The 12218-nt window shown below is 39.2% G+C and overlaps 1 protein-coding gene across 1 annotated transcript; it reads left to right on the top strand.

The window, feature by feature from the left end:
* Nucleotides 1-208: 208 nt before the first annotated feature.
* Nucleotides 209-10243, top strand: LOC142165734 (disease resistance protein RPM1-like). Its single transcript, XM_075224096.1, has 3 exons — nt 209-1262; nt 2513-4415; nt 9412-10243. Exons 1-3 carry the CDS (start codon nt 209-211, stop codon nt 10241-10243), a joined length of 3789 nt encoding a protein of 1262 aa, XP_075080197.1.
* Nucleotides 10244-12218: the final 1975 nt, after the last annotated feature.

Raw genomic sequence — 12218 nt, 5'->3', positions numbered from 1 at the left:
TCTGATGCACGAACCTTTTTTGGATGATACTGCGACGACTATCCAACAGTGTGATCGCGAGGCAGCTACAAAATCTTGGATGCATAAATCTCCAGGCAGTCCAGAACAACAGATACATTCTAATGCAGAGGCACACAGATTCAATGCACCTACATTGGATTTCTCCAATCCACAGGTTGAATAAATCATTAAAGATGTTCAAAAAGATATGATGATGAACAATCCCATGGTCAAACAACCTTTGGTCACCTTAAACAAATCTGTTTTTGAGGTTCCTTCTCAGTCAATGGAATCTTGTGGAGAGGTTGAAGGTGAAACTGGGCAACTTATGTTATCAACGGGGAATAACAATGATGCTATACAAGGAAATTTGAGGTTGATGGCTATCAAGTCTAAACTTTGGCTAGAACAACGGGAGGATGATGATGAAGAGGATTGGGGAGATGGTTTTGCTGGCTATTCATCAGAAGAGGCTGATCGTGAGGCTAATCATGAGAGTGCAGGTGAGGAGATTGATTCCTTAGCGATGGTAATATCTGAACGAGTGCCAGCAGCAAGTCCAACGAGCAATTTGAACTCCAATGCTCCTGCATTCGTTCCCAGAAATCCTTCATCTCCAGCTTTTCAAAATGCAGCAGCTGGAACACCTACAACTACTGTGCAACAGCAGCAAATTAATCCCAACACCTCAAACACAAAGCCTAATGGTGATCGAACAAAAACAGGAACACCAACATCTGGGCAGTTCCAAACTGTGACAACAAGTGCTCCTGCAAGAACATCTACAAGGCAAGGTACGCCAGCTGCAACTCATATAGGTGCAACATCGACCAAACAGCCCACGTCAGGTATCCATACAAGTCCTATTGAACAGCAACAACAAAATGATCCAAACGCTACAGCTAGGACTCCTACTGGTAATTGCAAAACAGTAACAATTTCACAGGTTGGGCAGCAACAGCTCGTAACCACTGCTCCAGTTATTTCGTTAGACGAAAGACAACTTTTGGATACAATGGTAAGTTCTGATCCTAAAAAAGCTTTAAATCTTGCTATTTCAAGCACTGGTCATGAGAATATGAGCAGGAACAAATCACAACAAAGTAAGGCAAGTCTGGTTAATGCACAAGCTGGCAATACATTGATGACTCAGGGTGTTTCTCAAGACATGCCAAATCCACTATTGGTAGGTAGAGATATATATGAAGAAGGGGAGGAAGATGATATCTTAAATCAATGTCGGGCAGAGGCATCAAGAAAAGGTGACCTATCACCTATGCATAGTGGAAAAATAAAGAAGGCACATACAAGGAAAAATAGTTGGGACGACAAGGTCAGCGATTTTTTAAATGTTAGGCGACCTCCAATGAGAGTTGCCAAACAAAAGAAGGTTGCCCCAACTACATCTACAAAGTCCAATCGTTCAAAAAAGAAATCATGATTTTTGAATACATCTTGAAGAATTGGGGTTGTGATGAAAAAGAATTACAACTTGAAGAAATTACAAGTTCGGACAAGAAGGGACAACATTTTAATTCCTTCATCATTTTATTCTACCATTATATTAGTATACTCATTTGTAATATCATCACAGAGTATGTTATAAACTCTGTGATGATCATTGAATATTTGGTACTTTCTAGTTCTTATTTTTTACATGCATGCTAGTAGGTGAGGTTTTTTATGCCTCAATAGGATTAGTAAGGTAAGGTTTAGCACGGTTTGTGTTTCCTTGGTCCTATGCCTTTGGAAATTATCCACACGGCTATAAGATTATATGCCCTCGTGAGACTTTGCAGGCAGCTACACCATGAATCCTCTACATGAGGCTGCCATAGGCAATGTGAGGTGCAGAGGAGTGATTATATAGCCAAGGCATATGGGTAACAATACCGATGCCATTGTCCCCCTTATTTGTACTTTTCCTAACTGTTGTATTTTTCTTTTCTTCTATTAATAAAAAACTAGCCCTAGGCACTTGCCTAGCGGATTGCCAAAAAAAAAGTAGTAGTATAACTACAAAAATAATATAATAAAGTAAAATATTAAATAAAAAACTAGTAATAACTGGTAAAATGTTTCTTAACTTGCTATTTGCAATCATCATTTGTGAAACACAGTTCTAGTACCTTGACTGATTCAAAGTTTGATTTATATAAATTGATCAGGAAAGTCAAACATCAATTACATCAACAATCGATGTCCCTATACTGCCTTAGTCAACTGTGCCAAATTGCTGGCCACGTTAAGTGTATTTAAAGTCAGCTCATATAGCATGAATTGAAAAAAAGGAAATATCCTCCCACTAGTTGTAGCAAAATTGATACTAATAACTAGGATACTATTTCTTAAGCTTGCAATTTGCAATAATCACTCGCGTAACGCGGTTATATTCCCTAACAAGTTCAAACTTTGATCTACATAAATTGATCGCGAAAGTCTATTATTAACTACACCAACATCTTGCACTAAATTTGCTAAAGAAATTATATACTGAGGGAAAAAATGGCAGAGAGTGCTATATCTTATTTGGTACATCAGTTTTCAGCTTGGCTCCGCGGTGGACAAAAATGTTTTGAAGGAATTGAACAAGAAATTGTTCATATCAGGGATGCATTTGAACAAATGAGGACTTTCTCAAGAGTAGCTGATGCTAAAGAAGAAGAAGATGCTGGATTACAAGTATGGATCAAACAAGTACAAGAACTTGCACATGATGTCCAAGACATTCTTGAAAAACATGTTGTTATGTGCAACAATTTTCAAGAAAAGGTATCATGGCCATGGAAAAAACCCCATCATTCATTAATGTCTAAGAAGTTCTTAGAAGCTCAGAATGATAATCTTCTAGTGATGTTGGAAGGTGTCAGGGCCCGAATCATCGTCACTTCTGAAGGACACAAAACATTTCTTCAGAAATATGGTGCTATACCAACTGTGGAAAGTAGCAATATTTCATGGTGCAATAACCATGAAGAAGTAATTCTTGAAGATGATGCAGATCTTGTAGGTGTTGAAAATCATAAATCAATGCTTCTTGACTGGTTACTTTCTGATGATCAAGAATGGAAATTGCTTTCTATAGTTGGAACTAGAGGTATAGGGAAAACTGCCCTAGTCAAGAAAATCTTTGATGATGCAGCAGTGAGTAAGAATTTTAATCGAACTATATGGATTGAGATTCCAAGGTTTTCTGATGTTACGGACATGTTGTTGAGCAGCATGGTTAATCTAAACGATGACCATACCCGTCGAGCACTTGAAACCATGAATGGTAACATGTTGGCACAGTACCTTCAACAAACCTTTGAGACATTGAGGTACTTTGTTGTCCTTGATGATGTCCCTGATATTGACACATGGAGGACTCTCAAATATTTATTTCCTAGTAAAAGCCGTGGAAGCAGGGTTATCATCATATCGCGTTTTGCTGAAATATGCCATGCCATTTGTGCAGAAACTGGTGGTGATAGTCATGTTTATAGTTGGAAGCCTTTGTCTGAAGAAGAATCTTGGATTCTTTTCTGCAGAAAGGTATTCTCAGGCAGCCTGTTATGTCCTCCATCTTTGATGCAAATCTCCAAAGACATCGTAGAAAAATGCAATGGTTTGCCACTGGCAATTTTGTTGATTGCTGGTGCACTGGCTACTAAAGGGAACAGAACAGAGGCGTGGGACTTGTTTCGTGGCAACCTTGTTGACAAGTTACAAGGTAGTTATAGTGAAGTCGAGCACATGAAAAAGATACTCGGTCTATGTTATCAAGACTTGCCTTTCTATCTCAAGTCTTGTTTCACATATCTGAGCATAATTCCAAAAGATCATGTCATTAATAAGAAGAGACTGATTCGACTATGGGCAGCAGAAGGACTTGTCCTTGAAAGAGAAGGAAAGGGAATTGCACAAGTTGCTGAAAGCTATCTCAATGAACTTGCAAACAGAAGCTTGATCCAAGTTACCAAAAAGTACCCTGATGGATGGCTACAATCATTCAGCATTCATAACATGTGGTATGAAACCATTCTTTCTAAGTCGGGGGAAAGGGTCGTTACAACTATAGCTAATGGGGAAGGAACAAAAAGACCTCACAAAGTCAGACATCTAATAATCGCTGATGAATTGGCTAATGATATACAAGATGTTGATCGGTTTAAGCATCTTCACTCTCTGATAACGTTCAGGTCATCAGATTCTGTCACTAATTCATTCTTGTTGAAGCCGTTATGTGGCAGTTTCAAGCTACTCAAGGTCTTAGATTTAACAGGAGCCCTACTGGTGAGCATACCAGAAGAAGTCTTTGAATTAGTACATCTCAAGCTTTTGAACTTGAGGAACACTAAGATAAAACATCTGCCAGGATCAATACAGAAGCTTGAGAATCTCGAGTTCTTGGACCTAAGGGATGTTGAAGTTTGGCAAAATGCCAAAGTCCCACATTGGTTGGGAGTTAAGTTTGGAGGGGATTTTTCCCCTATAAAAGAAGGCCTAATGTTTAGGATTGAGACACACCTCTCATTTGCCTTCTCATCTGTTTAAGGCATTTGTATCTTCTCTCTTTAGTATTATTTCACTTGTATTTTTGGAGTGAAATAAAATATTGGTTGTGTCCGAGGAGTAGGCAAAATTAGCTGAACCTCGTAAATTCTGGTGTTCCCTTTATTGTTGCTTTATTGTCTTATTTATTATTTGGTGGCTGTCATAATTTTTGGTATAGTAGTTGTGACTTATTCACACTATATACATTTGGCTTCCGCAACAATTGGTATCAGAGCCAAGGTACTGTCTTAGTATGATCTGTGGTTGCAGCATAGTCTGATCTTCCACATCAGAAAAGATTTATCTTGGTAACTGAGTCAAGGTTCTGTCTGAGTATGCTCTGTAGTTGCAGCTTAGTCTGATCTTCTACATCAGAAAGGAAATAATCTTGATTTGTGTCGTCAGCTATTAAATAATATTTGTGTCAAATATGGGGGACAATAAACAAGAAGAATCTACATCAAGTGTCAACAATACGCCATCATTGGCATCTTCGCTTATGACAAGAATTGTGTCAAATGCGAAATTTGCGGTCGAAATATTTGACGGGTCCGGACATTTTGGGATGTGGCAAGGCGAGGTTCTAGATGTCCTTTTTCAACAAGGGCTAGATCTGGCCATTGAAGAAAAGAAACCAGATGTTATTGGAGAAGAAGATTGGAGAATTATCAACCGTGTTGCTTGCGGTACCATTCGATCCTACCTTGCTAGAGAGCAGAAATATCCATACACAAAGGAAACTTCTGCAAGTAAATTATGGAAAGCACTGGAGGATAAATTTTTGAAGAAAAACAGTCAAAATAAATTGTACATGAAGAAGAGACTGTTTCACTTCACCTATGTTCCTGGTACCACGATGAATGAACATATCACCAGTTTCAATAAGTTGGTCACAGATTTGCAAAATATGGATACAACTTATGATGATGGTGACTTGGCCTTAATGTTGTTGGCGTCACTTCCTGATGAGTACGAGCACCTTGAAACTACTCTACTCCATGGAAATGACGAAATTTCTCTCAGAGAAGTTTGTTCAGCTTTGTACAGCTATGAACAAAGAAAGCGAGAAAAACAGAAGGGCGGAGAAGGAGAAGCACTGTTTGTGAGGGGTCGTCCTCAAAATCAAACGAGGACAAAGAAGGGAAGATCCAAGTCAAGATCCAGACCCAGCAAAGATGAATGTGCCTTTTGTCGAGAAAAAGGGCACTGGAAGAAAGACTGTCCGAAGTTGAAGAATAAGGCCAAACATAACAATGGAAAGGCTATTATGGATTCAAATGTAGCTGATTGTGATGATTCAGACTTCTCATTAGTTACAACAGAGTCATCAACATCATCAGACATATGGTTGATGGACTCGGCTTGTAGCTATCATATGTGTCCCAACAGGGACTGGTTCGTGGAATTTCAAGAAGGAGAATATGGAGTCATCCATACAGCGGATAACAGCCCTCTTACCTCATATGGCATTGGTTCAATACGATTAAGGAACCATGATGGAATGATCAGAACATTGATAGATGTTCGATATGTACCGGATTTGAAGAAGAATCTCATCTCTGTGGGAGCCCTAGAATCAAAAGGGTTCAAAATCATTGCAGAAAATGGAGTGATGAGAGTATGCTCCGGTGCACTAGTGGTAATGAAGGCTAATCGGAAGAATAATAATATGTACCGCTATCGTGGCAGTACAGTTATTGGGACAGCGACAGTAACATCCAGTGACGACAAAGAGGCAGAAGCAACCAAGCTATGGCACATGCGCTTGGGACATGCTGGAGGAAAATCCTTGAAAACTCTATCAGATCAAGGATTGTTAAAAGGAGTAAAGGCTTGCAACTTGGAGTTTTGTGAGCATTGTGTTAAAGGGAAACAGACAAGGGTTAAATTTGGTACAGCGATCCATAATACTAAAGGCATTTTGGATTATGTACACTCTGATGTTTGGGGTCCTTCCAAAACACCTTCATTGGGTGGGAAGCACTATTTTGTAACCTTTGTTGATGATTTTTCCCGAAGAGTATGGGTGTATACAATGAAGAGCAAAGATGAAGTGTTGGGAATTTTTCTCAAATGGAAGATGATGGTGGAGAATCAGACAGGCAGGAGAATCAAGTGTATTCGCACAGACAATGGAGGTGAATACAAAAATGATCATTTCAATAAGGTCTGTGAAAATGATGGCATCATCCGACACTTCACTGTTAGACATACACCACAACAGAATGGAGTGGCAGAACGTATGAACCGGACCTTGCTGGAGAAGGTACGGTGTATGTTGTCCAATGCTGGCTTGGGCAAAGAATTTTGGGCTGAGGCAATTACATATGCATGTCACCTCATTAATCGTCTACCATCTGCTGCTATTGATGGCAAAACACCATTTGAAAAATGGTACGGAAAACCTGCTGTAGATTATAACTCTTTGCACGTGTTTGGCTCAACTACATATTATCATGTGACGGAGTCAAAATTGGATCCAAGGGCAAAGAAGGCTATTTTTATGGGAATTACTTCTGGAGTCAAAGGATATCGCTTATGGTGTCCTATGACAAAGAAAGTAATGTTCAGCAGAGATGTTACCTTTGATGAATTTGCTATGGTAAATAAGGTAACAAAAGATACCAAACAAAATGAAGGTGCTTCTAAGCAGGTGGAGTTTGAGGGAAAATTTATTTTTCCTACACAAGAAGCAGAGGAGGAAACAAATGAAGATTACCCTCTGGAAGGAGAGCCAGTAGAGGAGATTCCAACTCAGGAATCTCAACAACAACTTGAATCAATAGCAACCAGCAGGCCAAAAGAACAATAACGAAACCTGTTCGTCTCATAGAGACGGTTGCTTGTGCAACCTCAATTGTAGCTGATGATGTTCCTACTACTTACAAAGACGCTGTCCAAAGTTCAGAAGAAGATAAGTGGAGGATTGCCATGAATGATGAAATACAGTCCCTTCATCAGAATCATACATGGAGATTGGCCAATCTCCCGAAGGGAAAGAAAGCAATTGGGTGCAAATGGGTATTTGCAAAGAAAGAAGGATTTCCTAACCAATTAGATGTTCGCTACAAAGCAAGATTGGTGGCCAAAGGATATGCTCAAAAGGAGGGAATTGATTATAATGAAGTGTTTTCTCCAGTTGTAAAACATTCCTCCATTAGAATTATGTTGGCTTTGGTAGCACAATTGGATTTGGAACTAGTTCAAATGGATGTAAAAACTGCGTTTTTACATGGAAACTTGGAGGAGGAAATCTACATGACTCAGCCAGAAGGATTCAAAGTTGCTGGAAAAGAAAATATGGTGTGCAAACTTGAAAAATCGTTGTACGGATTGAAACAATCTTCTAGACAATGGTACAAGCGATTTGACGAGTTTATGTTGCGGCAAGGGTACAAGAGAAGCAAATACGATCATTGTGTGTATTTGCACAAGCTTAAAGATGGTTCCTTTGTATATCTTCTCCTATATGTTGATGATATGTTGATAGCTTCCAAGAATTTGGAAGAAATTGATAAGTTGAAGATTCAACTGAAGAAGGAGTTCGAGATGAAGGATTTGGGTGAGGCAAAGAAAATTCTTGGCATGGAGATAATTAGAGATAGACGTTCAAAGAAACTCTGTTTATCTCAAAAGGAATATTTGAAGAGAGTACTTCAACGTTTTGGCATAGATGACAAGACTAAGCCAGTTAGTACTCCACTTGCTTCCCATTTTAAGCTAAGTACTACTATGTCGCCAATGGATGAAGCTGAACGAGAGTATATGTCAAAGGTACCATACACAAATGTTGTTGGTAGCTTGATGTATGCAATGGTTTGCACAAGGCCTGACATTTCACAAGCTGTTGGAGTTATTAGCAGATATATGCACAATCCAGGGAAGGAGCATTGGCAAGCTGTGAAGTGGATTCTACGGTATATTCATAATACTGTAGATGTCGGGTTAGTTTTTGAGCAGGAAGACAATCAGTCTGTAGTTGGATATTGTGACTCAGATTTTGCGGGTGATATGGACAAACGAAGATCAACTACTGGTTATGTGTTTACTTTTGCAAAGGCACCAGTTAGTTGGAAGTCTACTTTGCAGTCAACAGTTGCTTTGTCTACAACAGAGGCAGAGTACATGGCTATTACAGATGCTGTGAAAGAGGCAATTTGGCTTCAAGGATTGCTAAAGGAGCTTGGTGTTGAACAAAAAGGTATCACAATTTTTTGTGATAGTCAAAGTGCTATTCAATTAGCGAAGAACCAAGTTTATCATGCAAGGACGAAGCACATTGATGTTCGGTATCATTTCGTACGAGAAGTCATAGAAAAAGGTGGAGTCACGGTGAAGAAAATTCATACTACAGAGAATCCTGCTGATATGCTGACAAAGGTGGTGACTGCGGTCAAGTTTCAACATTGTTTGGATTTGATCAACATTGTTGAACACTGAAGATTGAAGATGAAGACACAACCAAAATTTGTTATTGAGAGAGAATTGAAAATGTGGAATTTTGCCAAGGTGGAGATTTGTTGAAGTTTGGCAAAATGCCAAAGTCCCACATTGGTTGGTAGTTAAGTTTGGAGGGGATTTTTCCCCTATAAAAGAAGGCCTAATGTTTAGGATTGAGACACACCTCTCATTTGTCTTCTCATCTGTTTAAGGCATTTGTATCTTCTCTCTTTAGTATTATTTCACTTGTATTTTTGGAGTGAAATAAAATATTGGTTGTGTCCGAGGAGTAGGCAAAATTAGCTGAACCTCGTAAATTCTGGTGTTCCCTTTATTGTTGCTTTATTGTCTTATTTATTATTTGGTGGCTGTCATAATTTTTGGTATAGTAGTTGTGACTTATTCACACTATATACATTTGGCTTCCGCAACAAGGGACACATTGGTAAACAAATTGCCTGATGAGATTCTAAGGCTTCAACATCTTCGCCATGTCCTCATTTATCGCTGGGGTGCTGATTTTTTGCATGGTTTCAAAGCCCCTAAGAACATAGGGACTCTTGTGTCCTTAGAAATGGTGAATCTTATAAATGCCACTGCAAGTACAGTGATTGAACTGGGAAAGTTAACAAGACTACAAATATTAGAAATCGCGGAACTGAGAAGAAAACATGGAAGGGATCTTTGTTCTTCCCTTGACAAGTTGATAAATCTACAACAACTATCAATCTCATCTTATGGGGTAAGTGACATTATTGATTTGCACTATCCCCTTTCTTCTACACACACATCCCTCCGAATATTGCTCTTCGAAGGATGTCTAGAGAGGTTTCCACAATGGGTAACATCTCTTCAAGCCTTAGCCACAATTCATCTAAAATGGAGCAAGTTAGTGGAAAATGCACTAGACAGTCTTCAAGATTTGCCCAACCTTGTAAAACTAGTGCTAGACCAGGCCTATGAAGGCGAAGAATTGAGGTTCAGGGCAAGTGGATTCAAAAAACTGAAAGACTTACGTATTCTGCACTCTACAAAACTGAGACAGATTAAAGTGGAAGAGGGCGCAATGCCTTCTCTTTATGAGCTTCAATTGCGCAACTGCGGATTAATGGAGGAGTTGCCCTTAGGGATTGAACATTTGAGCATGCTTCAGTATCTTTCGCTGGAACAAATGTCCGAGAAGTTGTTAATGACTGTGCAGCTTAAGGACAGTCAAAGTGGGGATTACTGGAAAGTTGCTCATATTCACGGACTTCATATAGACTAGAAGACTTGCAGAAAAGCTGAAAGGTTATTAGGAATGAGATAATGCAAGAGAAGAGATTAGTAACATGTTTTTGATAATTTAGATTCAAACTTTTAAGATTATAGTAGTTCAAAATATTAGTACTCTTTACTTCTTATTTTCTTATCTTTGGGTTTCTCATTCTGAACTTCCTGACTCACAAACAGGGACGGAGGGCGGAAGGGAGTTCATTCGCATCCCTTCCGCCGAAAAATTACAAACTTTTCTTTTATGTATATATGTATATAAATATTAAATGTTTTTTTGTTTTTTTGGCAATCCGCTAGGCAAGCGCCTAGGGCTAAGTTTTTTATTAATAAAAGAACAGAAAAATACAACAAATAGGAAAAGTACAAATAAGGGGGACAATAACACCGGTATTGTTACCCATATGCCTTGGCTATATAATCACTCCTCTGCGCCTCACACTGCCTTATGATGACAGCCTCATGTAGAGGATTCATGGTGTAGCTGTCGACAACGTCTCACGAGGGCATATAATCTCATAACCGTGTGGATATTTTCCAAAGGCATAGGACCAAGGCAACACAAACCGGGCTAAACCTTACCTTACTAATCCTATTGAGGCAAATAAAAAGCCTCGCTTACTAACAAGCATGTAAAAAGAAAGAACTGGAAAGAACCAAATATTTAATGATCATCACAGAGTTTATAACATACTCTGTGATGATATTACAAATGAGTATACTAACATAATGGTAGAATAAAATGATGAAGGAATTAAAATGTTGTCCCTTCTTGTCCGAACTTGTAATTTCTTCAATTTGTAACTCTTTTTCATCACAATCCCAATTCTTCAAGATGTATTCAAAATTCATGATTTCTTTTTTGAACGATTGGACTTTGTTGATGTAGTTGGGGCGGCCTTCTTTTGTTTGGCAACTCTCATTGGAGGTTCGCCTAACATTTAAAAAATCACTAACCTTGTCATCCCAACTATTCTTCCTTGTATGAGATTTGCAAATTTTTCCACTATGCATTGGTGATAAATCCCCTTTTCTTGCCGCCTCTTCTCTACACTGTTGTAACATTGCATCTTCTTCTCCTTGTTCAAAAAACTCTCTCCCTAAATTCACAGGTTGTGGTTCATTTTGAATCGTATCTAGTGACACCAAGGCAGATTCTCCGGTTGCCACCATTGCCTTACTTTGTTGTTGTCCAATGTGTTGTAATTTGTTGTTATTCCTACCTACAGGACCTGTGCTAGATGTAATAGGATTTACAGGTATGGAACTTACCATAGCTTCCAAAAGCTTTCTCTCCTCCTCTGAAATAACTGGTTTAGTGGTGACCAGTTGCTGCTGCCCAGTTTTTGCCCGATCAGCTGTAGGATGTGCAGCTTTAACAGTTTGCCTTGTACATGCTGTTGCAGCTTGACTTGGACTTGTATTTGGGGAACAGCTCTTAGCACCTATAGTAAGCTGCTTGGAAGAAGTTGCTACATGTTGAGGCAAAATTCCAGCTGGGGCATTTTGAATTGCAGCACTAGGAGACATTCTGGGAACAAATGCAGGAGCATGGAGGTTTAATTTGCTCGTGGGGACTGCTGCAATTTTCCCATGAGACTTTGACTTAACTAGAGAGTCAAGCTCCTCACCTGCACTCTCCTGATCCACCTCCTCGTCACCTTCTTCAGCTGAGTATCCTGCAAAACCATCGCCCCAGTCCTCCTCTTCATCTTCGTCTCGTTGATCTTGCCACAGTTTAGATGTAATAGCCTTAAGCCTCACGTTTGTTTGTATAACCTCGTTGTTATTCCCCGTTGACAACATAAACTGTCTAGATTCACCTTCTAATTCCCCAAACGACTCCGCAGATTGAGAAGGGATATCATATACGGAGGTGTTCAAAGTGACCACAGGTTGTTTCACAACAGTAGAATTTTTCATCATTTTATTCTGAGCATCTTTGATGATTTGTTCTACTTGAGGGTTGG

The sequence above is a fragment of the Nicotiana tabacum genome, chromosome 11, assembly GCF_000715075.1.
Source record: "Nicotiana tabacum cultivar K326 chromosome 11, ASM71507v2, whole genome shotgun sequence".
Taxonomy (NCBI): Eukaryota; Viridiplantae; Streptophyta; class Magnoliopsida; order Solanales; family Solanaceae; genus Nicotiana; species Nicotiana tabacum.
The sequence above is the reverse complement of the archived record's forward strand: the minus strand, read 5'-3'. Positions and strand labels throughout refer to the sequence as shown.

What these genes read in the sequence shown, in the direction of transcription:
- LOC142165734 (XM_075224096.1), top strand. Translation starts at nt 209, where the DNA reads ATGATGATGAACAATCCCATGGTCAAACAACCTTTGGTCACCTTAAAC. An exon ending in GGCAGAGGCATCAAGAAAAG is followed by an intron (nt 1,263 to 2,512) that starts GTGACCTATCAC and finishes AAAAAATGGCAG; the next exon opens with AGAGTGCTATATCTTATTTG. An exon ending in CTAAGGGATGTTGAAGTTTG is followed by an intron (nt 4,416 to 9,411) that starts GCAAAATGCCAA and finishes TTCCGCAACAAG; the next exon opens with GGACACATTGGTAAACAAAT.